Source organism: Trichechus manatus, unplaced genomic scaffold (genome assembly GCF_000243295.1).
Source record: "Trichechus manatus latirostris isolate Lorelei unplaced genomic scaffold, TriManLat1.0 scaffold00037, whole genome shotgun sequence".
NCBI lineage: Eukaryota > Metazoa > Chordata > Mammalia > Sirenia > Trichechidae > Trichechus > Trichechus manatus.
The window spans coordinates 6,527,222-6,544,447 of NW_004443973.1; the positions used below are offsets into that span (position 1 = coordinate 6,527,222).

At 41.2% G+C, this 17,226-nt stretch overlaps 1 protein-coding gene across 1 annotated transcript in view; it reads left to right on the forward strand.

The window, feature by feature from the left end:
• Nucleotides 1–17,226, forward strand: part of PDE11A (phosphodiesterase 11A) — a 436,579-nt gene that overhangs the window by 356,638 nt on the left and 62,715 nt on the right. Inside the window, exons 14-15 of the mRNA XM_004375469.1 lie at nucleotides 2,559–2,649; nucleotides 6,847–6,947. Of these exons, the coding sequence (XP_004375526.1) occupies nucleotides 2,559–2,649; nucleotides 6,847–6,947 (192 nt within the window). The remainder of the gene's footprint in view (nucleotides 1–2,558; nucleotides 2,650–6,846; nucleotides 6,948–17,226) is intronic.

The following is a 17,226-nucleotide window of genomic DNA, read 5'->3' on the forward strand; positions in this document are numbered from 1 at the left end:
CTATAGGACAGAGTAGAACTGCCCCACAGGGTTTCCAGGGAGCAGCTGGTAGGTTCAAACTGCCAACCTTTTGGTTAGCAGCCAAGCTCTTAACCACTGTGCCACCAGGGCTCCAGCACTGTGATAGGCACTTTCAGATATTTTATTTTATTCTAATAACAAACAGGTGAGGTAGATATATTAGCCTAATTTTAGAAACAAAGAAACAGGATATTAAAAAGGCCAAGGAACTAAATGAAACCACCAAGTAAAGGAAGAGCTGAGGTCTGACTCCACATGCAGGGATCTTTCTAGAATTCCACACTGAGCTATCATAGTGTGACTGTGAGCTGGGAAACCATATTAGAAATTTGTATAACGTGTATGTAAAGTAGATAAAATGTGCTGTGAATAATATTCACAAAGTCTTTTCCCATGGAGAGTCAAATGTCAAATACATTGGGTATAAGACATTGTTCTGGATGCTGGGAAACCGTAAAGCCCTATCTAAAGATCTACTGGACGGTAACTATACTTTCCTCACTAACTTGCCCAGCTTTCCAGCAGTTTTACAGTCTGACAGCCAACAGAGATTGCTGATACAAACCACTGTTTTTAAAGGGGACATGCAAGCTTTTCTAAAAGCTAAGAGACAGAGCACATTAGGGTTCAAGTGGCTTCTTTAAAGACCCATTGTAAAAGAACCAGTTGCCTGCAAGTCAGTTCCGACTCATGGCAATCCCATGTGGTCAGAGTACAACTGTGCTCTATAGGATTTTCAAAGGCTGATTTTTCAGAAGTAGATCACCAGGCCTTTCCTCTGGGTGGGTTTGAACTTTCAGTCTTTCTGTTAGCAGCTGGGCGCCTTAACCATTTGCACCACCCAGGAACTCCAAAGACCTGTTACACGTAGCAAAAACTGCCATTGGAAGAGTCCCATGGCACTGACGTATTTCCTTTTCAGTATTAATGCATCATTTGTGATTTGCGAACTGGGTTGACAGCATCAAATTTGCAGGGAGAGCATCTGCCCTCCTGGTCACAGTTTGCACAATTTTAGTATTACTTCCTTTGCAGCAACTATCATAGCCAATCTGCATTGTTTCCGAGCCTATGCCCTTTCCTCCATTCTCCGTTACCAGAGTGTAATTCTGCTTATATATGTTGAAGTCACAATACTAAATCAAACCAATTGTTTTTCTTCTGCACTTACTCCTGCTCCAGCTTCTTACTGGTCAGCCAGACCCCAAAACCAGAGCAGTACTTCCCCAGGCATGTTTTCTAAAACACTAGTCCATGAGGTACTCCTTCTGTGGCCAAAAAAGTTGTTCTGGTTAGTCTATCATGCTGTTAACGCATATAAGTTTACGTTAAAGATTCTGAGAAGTCGTGTACATACTTTATAAGATTATACTTTATATTAGAATCCTATTTTTTTTAATAACCCCTATTAATAGTATCTGCAAGAAATGTTGGGAAACTGTCTTAGGGCAGCTTGGACTCTTCTGGCTCCTTGACAACTACATACCATCAAAAGCTAAGTTATGTTGACTCTGTCTCCTCCCGTTCCATTTCTTTTATCAAAAAACCCGGTTGTCATCAAGTCAATTCCGACTCATGGCTACCCTATGTGTGTCAGAGTAGAACTATGCTCCATAGGGTTTTCAATGGCTGATTTTTCAGAAATAGATCACCAGCCCTTTCTTCCAAGGCACCTCTGGGTGAACTCAAACCTCCAACCTTTTGTTTAGCAGCTGAGCAGTTTAACCGTTTACACCACCCAGGGACTCCTCCATTCAGGCTCTGTTCCCTCTCCCCCAGCCCATGGTAATTAATGTGCTCTGACTGCTGTTGCTGCCTTGTAGCAAGTTTGCTTTGTTTCTCCCTCCTCATCCACCCTGCAGCCCCTGGTGCACAGTTCATATTATAGAACCCCTTCCCCATTCAAAAATCTTCAGGCCCCTCATTACATACTGAATAACATCCAAAGACTTTGCCCCTGAAAGCAAATGCCTTTCTAGCCTTTTCAGAAAGTTTTCCATCCCATATCCATCCTTCCAGCCGAACAACTCGGCTGTCATTCTGGGCATGCCTCCTCTCATTTCCTTTCAGGATGTTCCTGCCCGTTCTACCATATCCTCACACCCCATCTCAACCCTCAGAGGGGTTACCTACTTCATGATCCCCTGAGCCAGAATTTTGTTTTCCTTGGAAAATGCACAACGCTTTGATTAGATCTAAAGCACTTTCTCTAGGGCATTAGTATTTGTATTGTGTCGTATGTGCATGATTTTTCCTTATGATTATGTCTTATTTTCCTTACTAGTCTTGGCTTTCTTAGCGGCAGGAACTGTGTCTTACTCTTCATTACATCATTTGCAGCATCTAGCCTGACACACAGAAGGTTCCCAAAAAGGTTGATTTAATGGATGGGTGAACTACATAAGCAACTAGCTTAGAATGTGTCTGTTCATGGTCCTTTGCCAAAAGCAGGAAAAGCAGGTTGATCCAAAGAGCTGGTGGGCGGGAATGGGTGGTAGGTGAAGGGCCCTGGTCGCTCACCTTCTGGTCTCTTTCAGGAGCGGCTCTGCCCTGGCCCAGCTCTATGGAACCTCTGCTACCCTAGAGCATCACCATTTTAACCACGCAGTGATGATCCTTCAAAGTGAGGTACAGACTAATGTTCTGCTTCTCCCCTGACAGAAAACCAATAAAACGCTTAGTTTTCTTCTTCTCTTTCTTTGTAGTGTCACAGGTAGCTACAGAGCAGTGAGGCACCTTGCTTTCAGCCAGACTATTGAGCTTTTCCTTGGTGGCTTTTTTATTCTTTCAGAAGCCTGACCAAGGATCTCGTTCAATTTCTTTCTGAGTTGATTCATTTGCATTTCATTATTGCTTAGGGGGCTTTCAGATTCACGTAACAGGGTAGACGGCCCATAGCTTGTCACTAGAGCATGACCTTACCCTCCTGAAGTGGTACAGAAGCCCACGGAGGAAGTGACTTGGTCCAAGTGGCAAGTGTAACCCAAAGTCATTTTAAAAGATGGTAGAAGCAGGAACAGGATGAGAAAAATATACTTTATATTAGCACAATGAAGAAACCTATAAAGGATAAAAAGAACTTAAAGTTGCTGGTGGAACCAGTTTGAAAGTGACAACCACAACTAAATTTAAGACCCAGGGTTAATGCCATTTGCCTCATTTTTCTTCATGTGGCAATGCAGGAGTTGGAAGTAGTTAGGATTTTATACTTTTAGCTCTCCACAGAGAAAAACAGAAACCACTGTCTGACTCTGGCTGAGGCTTCTGAGTTTAAAATCTTCAGGAAAGGAACTGCTTAATTTTCTGCAGGCGTACAGACTTTTTTTTTTTTTTGAGGCCGGGAAGGGATCATCTGTTTCTCATTATTTGTCAGTTCTCTAGCTGTGCCATTAATTATTATTATTATCATCATTTAGTCCCGGCTTTGCTGGAATAGCATCATTAAATATGGAAGGTTTTTTCCTCCAGCCTATCTTGGGAAAGCATGTCTTTTGCAATATCATGAAAGCCCTTGACCCCATAAAGGGTAGTCGGCACTGGGAACCTGAGTGCAGACCAGGGAACGGCACACCCGCTGGGGTGATGCATTTTCAGATAGGAATAGAACCCCAAGGTTTAGGTTCTCAGTAACTGACAGAAATCAGCATCCTGGCATCTGTGACTCCGGAATTTTCCACCCAAAGTCATGTTTTAGCTGAGTGCTGTCAAAGAGGGAAGTAGGGATCCAAGGAGCTGCAGTTCAGATGTCCTTTCCATATAGGTAAATGTGATGGGTGTGCACCTCCACCCCCAAAAACCCCACCTTTGTAATAGCAAGCATTATAAGGTTTCCTCTGAAGGTCATCTGTTTGTGTCCTTGGGGACTTTTCTGGGGTAAAACTTTATTAGTTCAAACCCCACTAACTCAGAATTTGTGTTCATACAAATAAAACACATTGACTGCCCTTCATGTTGGGGTTCTCTATGAAGAATGGAGAACAATAATTACAGAGCTACCCACTGAGCGGCTGGTGTGTGCCAGCCACGTGGAGCCTCACCCTCATCCCCTCCTGCCCAGCTCATCAGAAAGGCAGAAAGGCAAGTGAGGTATTATTTTCATCCCACTTTCCAAATGAGAGGACCGAGGCTCAGAGAGGTTAAATGGCTTATTGAAGGTCACACAGCCAGTTGGTTGCCCCAGACCCTCTGCCTCCACATGTGGCTTTCTTCCCACCAATACCACATCACTGCCTCCCTAAACAAAGAGTCGAAACAGCATCTGAGGGAGACTTAAATCTGCTTCAGGGAACAAACCCTTGAGGCACTGTATAAGGTCCATTTACACATAAGCAATACTCTGATTACAAATTAACTTTTTTTGTTTTTTGCCACCAGTCTGGCTAGCTTTGTCACTCGATTAGCTGTAAATTGTGTTAATTGCTATATAGCGTTGTTGTCGTTGTTGTTGTTGTTAGGTGCCCTGGAGTAGATTTCGACTCCAAGCGAACCCATGTGACAAAGTAGAACTGCCCCATAGGGTTTTCTAGGCTGTAACGTTTATTGCAGGAGCCCTGGTGGCACATGGTTAAAGCACTCAGCTGCTAAATGAAAAGGTTGGCTGTTCAAACCCACTAGCTGCTCTGTGGGAGAAAGATGTGGCAGTCTGCTTCTGTAAAGATTACAGCGTTGGAAACCTATGGGACAGTTCTACTTTATCCTATAGGGTCTCTATGAGTTGGAATCAACTTGAAGGCAATGGGTTTGGTTTTGGTTTGACGCTTTACAGGAGCAAATCGCCAGGTCTTTTTCTTACCAAGCTGCTAGATGGGTTCCAACCGCCAAGTTTTCAGTTAGGAGCTGAGCGCTTAGCTGTTGCATCACTAGGGCTCCTTATATATGTCCTTTAAAAGTAGTAAAATGCGCTTCTTCACAAAATAATCAGAATGCTCAAATTCAGACAAACTTTTCTTCTTAGTCCTCGTTACTTTGTACTGTAACTTTTTCCCAAAGGCTCTGTTTCTTTCACTGGGAGAAGCTGGGCATGGAGCTGGATCCGGGGGACTACTTTCCCATGGCTTCTGGCCACTTTCTCCTGGGCCCCAGAACAAGGGCCTGTGATTGATCCGTGCAGCAAGGCTCAGGCAGAGAAACCTGGCCAGAATTATGGTGATGTATTCCTTTAGTTATTTGTCTTCTTCCTAATGGCAGAATGGTCTGGAAGAATCCATTTGAAAATTATTATTAATATTGGACCTGGTCCCAGGTGGAACCAATATATTCTATAAGGCGTGGCAGGCTCACCCAGAGATAAATTAACTCAGGGGAGCAGATTATCATGTGGTACCCGGCAAGAGCTCATTTACTAACTGATATTCTGGTTCTCTGAAAGAATTAATTCACCTCTCGTTGGAGAATAGTTTCTTCTCAGACAGGTATGCTGTTCCCTCCCTTCTCCACCATCGTCTGGCTCTTAACATAAGGTTTAAAACTGGTCCAGAACCTGGGCCACGTGTTTATGAGTTTGTATTTCATACTAAATAAACCCAATAAATGAAAAGTCCTAACTTTCAAAGCAAATTCAGTGAATTGTTGGTGACTTTACGGAGGGATTTTTCACTTTATTAAGAACAAATTGTGGAGCTGCCTCGTACAGTTAAAACAAACTTGATGAACGGAAGTGTACTTTTCAAAGGTGTAGAGCTATAGGTGAGTCTGCAAGTTTTCCTAGGTAAATTAGCATCCACTGTGCCAAGAACTAAAGCGCTCAACTGCTAACTGAAGGGTCGGTGGTTCGAAACTACAAGCGGCTGCTTGGGAGGAAGATGTGGCAGTCTACTTCCATAAAGATTTACAGCCTTGGAAACCCTATGGGGTCGCTATGAGTCAGAATCGACTCGAGGGTAGTGGGTTTAGGTGCCAAGAACAATGCCTTATACATCTTAACCATTCCATAAGTATTCCCTATACTGAATTTATATGGAGCCCTGGTGGTGCAATGGTTAAGAGCTCGGCTGTTGACCAAAAGGTTGGCAGTTTGAATCTACCAGCTGTTCCTTGGAAACCCTATGGGGCGGTTCTACTCTGTCCTATGGGGTTGCTATGAGTCACAAGCAACTAGATGGCAACAAGTTTTTATACTGAATTTAATGTATCATACGTTAAGGTGTATCTTAACAGTTTAACGCAAGGTTTCTCAGCTTCAGCACTATGGATGTTTTGGGCCAAATAATTTTTTGTTGTGGGGGGCTGCCCTGTGCATTGTAGTATGTTTACAGTATTCCTATCTACAGGATACCATAGCACCTTCCTCCCAAATGTGACAGCCAAAAATCTCCCAATGTTGCTAACTGTCCCTTGAGGGGCAAAATCACCCCCTGTTGAGAAGCACTGGTCTAATGGGCTGTTTTTTCTCCTCCTTGAAGTCACTTGTTCCCTTAGCAAGTGTTTCCAAAATGTCAGCTTAGATTTTTACTAGTAAAATCAGTATTTATATTAGGGTCAGGAAGATTTCCAAATGTTTTGCCAACTTCTCTACTCAGTAATTCCATGGGAAATGGACGATCAGCTAGAGTTGTTGGCATAAACATTTCCACAGTAAGACAAGTTCAACCATTTCCAGAGTTTTCCCTTCAAGACAGGATGGAGTGTCCCTTGGTATTCCCCCAAAAAATGATTGCACTCTCTAGCTTTGCTGTTTGCCAGAGAATCTGTTTGTATTTTCACAAGATTTCATTAAATGAGTTTTTATCATATCCCCAGCCCCCGCTTTTTTAATACAGGAAAAAAAATGTAATCAACAACCACAGATTTAATGTTCTCTTTTGTGACTTTACTTTCTCATTACAGGGTCACAACATCTTTGCTAATTTGTCCTCCAAGGAATATAGTGACCTTATGCAGCTTCTGAAGCAGTCAATATTGGCAACAGACCTCACGCTGTACTTTGAGTAGGTATTGGCATTTGAGCTATTTGACAAACGGGTATCTGAAGTTCCATCCTGTAATTAATTTTCAGGTTTGTATTGGGAGTTGCCTGCTATTCTGGCATTGATATCAATGTGTAAATGAGCTAAACTTCATGGTTGTTGTTGTTTTTCCCTCATCTAAATGAACTCATTCTCACTTTCGGGCTGTATCTGTAAGCCAAGAGAAGCAACGCTCCGATCGTCAGATTTATAGCTTTCTTCTGTTCTAGGAGCTTTGTTTGGGACTCTTGACTCTGAAACTTAAGTGATGGCCATTTTAGGGACTGGCTAAGATTTCTAATTTCAGTTGTTATTTCTGGTCAGATCTGTAATGGCCCTAATGATGATGATGATGAAAAATATTTGTTTCTGGGAGGTTGACTAGATACCCAAGCCTTCATTCCTTGCCTCTCCTCTCTTTCTCAGAATAGCTATTCCCTTTTTTCCCACCATTCAGGTACCCATCTGAGCTGGAAATCCCATCATTCCCATTCTCTTTTGGACCTGCTTTGCCAGGCACCATCTACTTTAGCAGCCTGGCAATCTCTTTTTCCACTGATATGCACAGTTCTCTGCTTTCTTACAAACCAAACATCCTCCCTTCCTGAAAAATTCTTTCACTTGACTCTATGGAGATCTTTAACGGCTTTTCAGTTTACCTTTCTTTTGTTGATAAATAAAATACCTTCCTTGTTTGATAAATAAAACCAAAAACCAGTTACCATTGAGTTAATTTGGACTCATGGTGACCCCATGTGTGTCAGAGTTGAACTGTGCTCCACAGGGTTTTCAATGGCTGATTTTTCAGAAGTAAGTCTCCAAGCCTTTCTTCTGAGGCTCGTTTGGGTGGATTCGAACCTCCAACCTTTTGGTTAAGCAGCTGAGTACATGAACTGTTTGAACAACCCAGGGACTCCTTTTGATAAATAGAGCACATTAATACCTCTATTTTCCTAACACTCGTTTACACCTTGAAGAGAAGCATCCATCTCTATCTATGGTCTACCAAAATTGGGCTCTCATAGTCACCAGAGACTTCCTTGTTCCCAAATTCAATGTCTTTTACTAATTTCTGGTATGTTCTAGCTTCTTTGAGATATTGACTGATTTCTCATGGCCAGTTTCTACTCTATTTGCTTCCATAATATCCAGCTACCTTCCTCTCTCCTTTTCTGGATGCTTTGTAGGTTTCTTTTCCTCTTGCTCCCAGATATGAGTCCTTGGACCCATGTTCTCCTTTCTCTACTTAGATTCCATTCACTCCCACCCCTGACCTCACCAATTACCTCTGTATAGAAGACTCTCAAATTCTCCACACTAACCTTCCCTCCCATCCTAGACCTGTCTCTCCAACTTCCATCTCAAAACCCCTCCATGGCCGCATTGTTAACAAAGCAAGCTCTGAACCTGGTTTGGCTGTCAAGGCCCTCCATAATCTGTCCCAAACCTTTTCTTCACTCTTCTCTCCTATGTGATTTGTTTAATCAGCTGGTCTACACGTAACTCTTTGAAAACACTGTACACAGTCTTGCCCATGTGTCCCCAGTCATACCACTATTCCTACATGGAATATGTCCCCCCTACTCTCATCTGGCTGAATTCACCATCCTTTAAGGTTTGGCTCTTCTCCCATCTTTTCTATGAAGATTAGTGTCACCCTCTGAAGTCTTATTGCACTTTGGCACCATATCAGTTAGAATTAGGTTCCATCGTATGCAACAGAAAGTCCAAGTAACAATGACTTACTGGTCTGTCACATAACAGGAGTCCGGAGATAAGCAATCTGGGGTTGTTAGAATGGCTTTGTTAAGTGGTCAGGGACTCAGGCTTCTTCTCTCTTGTTGTGCTGCCACCTTTGACACATGGCTTTCACCTCGTAGTCCAAGACAACTGCTCAAGCTCTAGCCATAATGTTCACATTCCAGACAGCTGGAAGAAGAAAGAGACAAAGAAGAAAATGGCCAAAGGGTGATGCAAGCTTTATTTTAAGAGTATGCTGGAAGCTGCCATATAACACTTACATTTAATTGGCTGGAATTTAGTCACTTGGCCATACCTAGTTTCAAGGAAGATTGGGAAAGGAATTCTTTATTCTGAGTAGCCATGCGCCCCGCTGAAAACCAGAGATTCTGTTACTAAGGAAGAAATGGAAGAGGGCTATTGGGTAGACAGCTGGCAGTCTATGCCACAGGTATTTATTGTTGAATTCCACTGAATGGGTTACTACATAGTATAGTGGAAGAAGTAAAGACTTTGGAGTTATATTCGCCAGGATTTAAATCTCATTCTGGCCTTCTGGTTAAACCTGGTAGATTGGGCCAAATGTCTATATCCTCTCCCTCCTGAAACTCCATTAAAATGACACTAAATGAATTTGAAAGAAAAAAAAAGGTATAAATCTGCAAGGAGAAAGAATGAGAGAACAAGCAACTACAGAGAGATGTCAATACATTTATGGGAAAGGGAAGGCAGACCAATGAACACTAACTAAGCTAGCAGAGTAGGAGTGGAAAGCAAAGGCCTACAGAGCACAACTCTGAGAAGCAAGCCAGTTTGCCCTGAAGAACCTTGCTTGGGTCTTTGAGATAAAAGTTACCATGAAAAGTGGAGGTGACACTCCAAGCTGAAGACAAGGAGATTACTAGAAAGTCAATTTACAGAGCAGTTAGAACCCACGAAGTCCTCCACAAGCATAGTCAGGCAGCTCCCCTTTTCTCTACCCCAGAAGAAGGCCAGTGGTTTATTCTCTGGAGAAATGAAATAAAGGTCCTAGAATGAGGAAAACTATAGGGAAGGAATGCCATGCAGAGCTCAGAAGAGGGAAATAAGTGAAAGGGAATGAGTCTGTGGACTGCAAAACCACGGCCCTTAGCCCAGTCACTGAGAAGCTGGGAGTCTACAAGTTACACACACCTAGGGTTGTCAGATTTAGCAAACAGAAATACAGAGGGCTCAGTTAAATTTGAATTTCAGATAAGCAATAGATAATTTTTTAGTGTAAGTATATCCCATGCAATATTTGGGGCATACCTATACTAAAAAAAGTATTTGTTATTCATCTAAAATTGAAATTTAACTGGACTTCCTGTATGTTATCTAGCAACCGTACACCCCACCACCACCACACAATTCCCACTCAGCTTTTTAATGCCTTATTGTTAGACACAAACGGACAACCAAGAATCATAGAACATTTTCATCTCCAATATGAAAGACAGAGGCCAAAACAAACAAAAAACATGAACAAAAACCAAATTCTGAGGAAAGAAGGAGAGGAGAAAAAAAGATTGTTAATACCCTCAAAGAGCTAAGATATTGTATCCATGAAACAGAAACAGGATGCTTAAAAAAATAATAATAGGTGCAACCAGAGAAGAAGAAAGAGTTCTTGGAAATTAAAAACATGAGTTCCAAGATAAAAAATCCAATGAAAGCACTGGGAAATAGAGTCAAAGGACAAAAAGGCTGCAAGATGGAAAACACTGCTATGTTCCATTATATGCCTTTTAGTACTATTTCATGTGGTAACTATGTGCGTGTGTTCCTTTGATAAATACATATTTTAATTAATTTAAAAAATGTATCTAAAAAACTAAAATCTCAGCTCTGCCACTAACTAGCTGTGTGTCATCAGACAAAGTATTTACCTCTCTGAGCCTGTTTTCTTCATATGTAAAATGGAAATAATAATTAATATGTTGCAGCATTATTGTGAAGATTAGCAATAATTTATATAAGGCATTTAATAGAGTGCCTGAAGTATGGAACACAAATGTACTTGGAAGCTATTGTTATTACCAGGTTTTTTTTTAATTTTTCAAAGTTTTATAAATACATTAGATATTTATATGTGTGTGTTTTATTTCACCTGAAGTAGATTACAAAAATCAACTCTTTTGTTGGATTGTTTTATAAATGTCAACATCTACAGACTCATTTGCTTTGTGCCCTATTTATTTTCCATGTTTTGGGGCTCTCATATTTGACTTAACTATCATGATTTTCCATCTTTTTCTGGATTGATGTTCCTTAATTTGGGATTTGTGGAATGTTGATATCCTTTTAACATTTTTACTTCCTGTCCCAGACACTTGCAGGATTTTGCGTTATTTTTCTCAAAGTAGAAGCCTTTCCCTAAGCCAGGTTTCCAAGTAACTTCTAAAGGGGAAAAAAAAATCTCAACACTTGGAGTCCATTTATCAAGCCCTGTTAAGGACGTGACAAATTCACTGAGTGACCGCTGGAACGCATTCAGGGAAGCTGGTTGGAACTCGTTTTCTCGTTACTCTGTTCTTATCTTAATGCTGCAGCCCTTGCTAATGTTTGCTGATTCCTAAAGAAGCTGGCTTGTTCCCTTATTGTCAGAGTTATTGTTTTTTGAGGTTCTGAATAGCTGTTTATTCTCTAATCTGGACCTTCAGGAGGCTAACTCACTTGCCGGTCTATAGTTGCATCAAAGTGTTGCCATGTTTTTTAGCCAAAACAATCCCAGGGTTAATGAAGGGAAAACCAGCTACCACAAACTGCCACGAGATGATTTTTATCCCACAAATGTCCAACCGTGGAACCAGAAGGGATTTTAGAAATTACGTAATCCAATTCATCACCTTCATTTTGTAGATCACGTGCTGAGATCCAAAAAGTAAAATAGCAAAACTGGAACCCTTGCTTCTTCACAGGGCTCTTTCCACAATCACCATCTTCCCTGTCTAATGGAAGAATCAAGAAATCGTTTCCATTTGGATTTGGGATACAGTACATAGCAAGATTTACCTTTGTACCCATTGCCTTTGAGTCAATTCTGATCTAGTTTCTAGAAGTCTGGTATAATGTGTCTGCCCTGACTACTCGATTCAACAGATGTGATACAGTAGAGAACCAAGAAGGAAGCTCACTGCTTTCCTCTCCTAGGAAGGGGAAAGAAAGGTCACACTAGAAGCTCCCAAGGTGGGTAGGGAGAAGATACATGCCTTCTGGAAAGGGGTTTATGGCTTATTTCTAGGGCCAGGGTTTCCTGCCTTGCTCCAGAAGGAGAAACGTAGAAAACCTTTAAAAAACAACCACAAAAACTTTTAACTTTAATTTTTGATGGCATTTGTTGTCCTCGGGATTCTATGCTACAAATGGCATATGAAAGCAGAATTTACAAAATTAAACAACAACAAAACCCTCAGTGTGAATTTCTAGGCTTCACTACCGAAGTCTGGGGGTTAATTATTCAGTCTGATTTTCTGAGTCACTGAAAACATTTTCTAGTTACTGATGAGTAATTTTCTGAAATTGATTTCTGTACCTATCTCTGAGTCCCTGCAGTGAATAAGGCTTTGATAATAGTAATTCCACCATCTCTAGCAGGAATTAGAAATAACTTATCAGTAACCAGTCATGTGATTTTCAGAGAGTCACTTCATCTCTCTGCCTTGGTTTCCTTGTCAACAAAATGGGGATAGGCCTATCTATCGCCCATAACCATCTTCTAAGGTCCTTGTGGTGATCAGCAGAGACTAGCTATATGAAAAAGCTTTGATAATTTAAAGTACCTTATGAAGAAAGGAATATTCAGCCAGAAAATGTAATAAAATATGTACCTACCATAGAAGATGATACTTTTATTAAGATGAAACTTTGGAACTTCACATTAATAAAACTTTGAGATTGAAGGTGTGGAGCAGGCAGAGAGAGAGAGATCGAAAGTTACTAATATTAACACTTCAAAGGGATGCCACAGGCCCTGTACTGTTTGTCTGATGTAAGTCAATAAATGTGACCTATGCAACTTTCATAATTGATAATAAAGACAACAACTAACCTTTCCTGAGGGCTTCCTTAGGAGTTATATATATGTTATCCTGCTTAACACCTAAAGCAGTCCTATTAGAGTAGGTACTATTACTAACCTCATAACGCACATGAGGAAGCTGAGGTTTGAAAGATTCAGTAAATTGCGCACAAATGTTAAATGGTAAAGCTGGGATTAGAACTAGGTAGTTGGACTCCAAAATGTTTTTAAATACTCTGTCTTTTCTCTCTGCATTTATATAACTGTTAGCTTAAAAGTACAAAAGGGAAAACTGAAGCCTGTCCTGGGACCTTTCAGGAGCAGGGGCAGCAGTAACTTGAGTATACACGTGCCTGAGGCCATTTCCAAACACACTAGGTATCAGGCCTAGAGCGATGAATGAACTCCAGACCCCATCACGAGGAGGCTCCCTGGTCAGAGTTGCTCAGAGCTTGCGTAGTGGGCTGAGACTGCAATTAGAGGATCCTCATTTGCAGGTGGGAGCCCTGGTGGTGCAGTGGCTAAGGGTTCAGGCTGCTAAGCAAAAAATCGGTAGTTCGAATCCACCAGTGCTCCTTGGAAACCATATGGGGTGGTTCTACTCTGCCCTATAGGGTCGCTATGAGCCGGAATTGACTTCATGGCAATGGGTTGGGTTTTTTTGGGGTTTTGTTTGCAGTTTAGCTAAGCTGGAAGCATCAGAGGATGGTAATTCTTTAGCTTTAGTAGAGTCAGGGAGGTGGTTGCTATTGGATAGCACTGAGGAGTGGCCCCACAAATACTTTAGCATCCATTCATAACAGATTGTGATTACATGACACTATACAAGCCCAGAAGCCCTGGTGGCACAATGGTTAAGCAGTTGGCTACTAACCAAAAGGTTGGCAGTTCAAACCCACCCAGTGGCTCTGTGGGAGAAAGACCTGGCAATCTGTTTCCATAAAGATTACAGCCTAGAAAACCCTGTGGGGCAGTTCTACTCTGTCACGTGAGGCCGCTATGAGTCAGAATCAACTTGACATCACCTAACAACAATAACAATACAAGCGCTGCACTGTTCTAGGCATTGCAGTGTCTCCCTGCATCACCACTACAGTGGAAGCTCCATGGAGGCAGACACTTTGCTTTTTACCTCACTCTTGAAGCCTCAAAATATAATGGTTTCTCAAAATATGAACTTTTTGATACTGAATTCTTGTATCAGCCTGCAAGGTAGATATTGTTATCCCTATCTTACAGGTAAGCGTATCTGGACTTAGAGAGGGTAAATGACTCGCCGAGAGGCCTCAGGTTGTCTGTGTTTGTTTCTCCCTGCCACATTGCCCAGAGCACTATTTAAGCAGAGAATTATCCAGTAATTCATGTTTTATAAGTCCATGTGGATATTCAGTGCTTTTCAGATTGACTTTCTAAATTCATCAAAATAATCTTCAAATTGAACTGTTTCCACCTTCCTTTGTGCTGTATAAACATTCATAAACAGTTGTGGGAAATGTTCAGCTTAGTGGTTTCTTTGTCTTTGTCTGTCTTTCCAAAGGGATCCAATGAGTAGCATTTCTCAGAAACATCTAATGAAGACAACCAAATGTACTAAATTATTTTAATCGTAAGGAATTATAGTTTGACCATACTTTTAAAAATTAGATTAACATCTAGAACAATTTATTTAAAATGCAGTAGGAACTCAATAAATGTTTCCACCACTGTGCAGACAGGAATATTCATTCATTCATGATTCAACAAATGTTTATTAAGCCCCATTATATGCAGTGTTTTCAACTACCACAGTTGCCCTTCAGCCATACTGGAAAGGAAGAGGATAAACTAATGTATACCAACAAACTCACTGCCTTTGAGTTGATTCTGACTCATAACGACCCTACAGGACAGAGTATAACTGCCCCATAGGATTTCCAAGGCTGTCATATCTACAGAAGCAGAATGCCACATCTTTCTACGTTAGAGTGGCTGGTGTGTTTGAACTGCCAACATTTCAGTTCGCGGCTGAGCGCTTTAACCACCACGCCACCAGGGCTCCTTAAACTAATACATAGTAAGGTGTTAATGACTGATAACATTCTTAAAATTTCATAGACCCTGATGAATTAACTCCCTGACATTATTCTAATGTTAGAACTACAGGCCGTGGGGCTGCTGGAGGAAGTTTTTTTTTTTTTTACTTCCTGACACACTTCAAGGTATGTTTACAGATACTCATCCTCATCCACACGATATCTCAATGGATTTTAAAAATGAGAAATTCATTCACTAACACTTATTAATGCCGTCTTTGTGCCAGGCACAGTGCTAGTTACTTAGGATACAGAGGTAGATAAAACCTGGCTCTTACTGTCAGGGGCTCAGAGCCCAGTGGGGATGAGAGAAAAACAATTACACTACAGCTTGATGAGTGCTACAGCCCAAGTAACTGCAGGGAACAACTGAGCATGCTCAGTCTAGTCACAGCTGAAACAACTTCTTTGCCTGGTGATTATGACTTAACCGATTGTTGGGCTGCTGTATTATCTAATCTTCTACCATTTTCAACATTCAGGATAACTCTAGACTTTCCCTTTCCCACATTTTGCTAAATTTTCCTCCTGCTGTCAGCAATAGCACAGCATCAAGCAAATCATTTCAGTAAAGTTCTTTGCTGGCCTTTGTATTCAGTGGTAGTCTAAAGCAGGAAGAAAATTCACTTCCAAAATTAAATATATGACTTTCCTCCTTTAGTCATAACTACTGGACTTAACATGTGCATATTAATTTTCTATTCATCTCCAGTGCTAGTATGCCAGAAGCCCAGAAAACTCTCCAGAATCTGCATTTAACGGGCAGATGTGTGATTTGCCTGTTGAATGAGCTAGAAGAACACTGAAACAATAAACACCCTCTTCCCCTGCCCCCATCCCAACCCTTCCACACATACCCACTCCTGCCTCACAGTTCTGGAGATGAAACTGCAGGAGAGTCACAATGATGATTTGCCACCTCAGCAGTAAAACCTTCCCAGCATTTGTGGACTTTTAGTAGGTACAGAACAGTTAGATAAATAGATAGATAAACAATACATGTACATACATACCCATATAGCTATATAAATTTACAAAAAAAAATCCTGATTAAACCTAAAATATACACAGGAAAGGTAATTCCTCCCTGTACAAAGAAAAATGTCATACATATAAATTATAAACCAGAAAGATTTTCAGTGTAGTGATGAGTGACTGGTAACCCATCTTTTGAATTATTTTTGCAAGTAATTTTAGCAGTTCTCTTCAAATGATGCTTTTTTAAAGACTGCTATTTTTCTGAGGGGAACATATGTCAAGAGAGCAGGATAAAAGCCTAATAAAAGCATATCTGATTATAAATGAGATTTTCCAGTAACTTGCTTTTCACTGGCCGAGTACTTGCCATCGTCCTTGAAAACCAAGGTTCCCAGTGATCTGTCTGAGAAGTTAATGATACAGTTCCTCAGGACAGAGCTGAGTCTGGATCCAGGAGGTATTGTATAATTTTGTGGGTTTTCAAACGCTCATTCTAGCAGTCTCGTGTTTTTTACATGCTGCTAATTCTAACAGTTTGGCATATGCTAATGCTCTTGACTCTGTAGAATCTATATACACATACGTAGATAGGTGCAAAAGGGAGCGGCTCTTGGGTAAGCTGTTTCTCAAAAGCACAGTGACTTCCACAGCGCTGCTTTGTAATGATTATCACTAAAGAGAAGGAAAGGAAATTCATCACCTGGAGCCATGAACCAACCTGGCCTGGGCTGCCTGCAGCATTTCTTTGGAGCATCCTGTTGTTCTCTGGTGTCTGCTGGGTACTTGGTACCTGGTACCTCCATGGTAAGGTGGCCTGAGATGCTATTACATCTCACGAGGGTTGCCAGCCTCTGCTCTCCATATAGTCAAGAGTCCTGCTACCCACAAGTTTACAAAGACTATCTCAGAGGCCAGAACTGGGAGGCTGAGGACCTGAAATCTACCCAGATTTGCCCATAGCTGACCTGGGGCCCTGAGCAAATCGCTTCGTCATTTTCCTTCACCTTGAGTTTCCTCAACTATAAAATGACAGAATTACAGCAGATTTTTTCAAACAGCTCTAACTATATGGAAAATTCAAATTAAAGCTAGAAAAGAAATTATTTTCTGACCTAGCGACAATTTTATATTTACATATAACCCCAAAACCCGCTGCCATGAAGTCGATTCTGACTCATATGGACCCTATGGACAGAGTAGAACTGCCCCACAGGGTTTCCAAGGCTGTAATCTTTATGGAAGAAGACTGCACATCTTTCTTCCATGGAGCAGCTGGTAGGTTCAAACCACCAACCTTTTGGTTAGCAGCCAAGCACTTAACCACTGTGCCACCAGGGTTCCTATATTTATATATATATACACACATATATGTATGTGTTTGCATATACATATGTATGTGTACATATATGTAGTTATGTGTATATACGTAAAG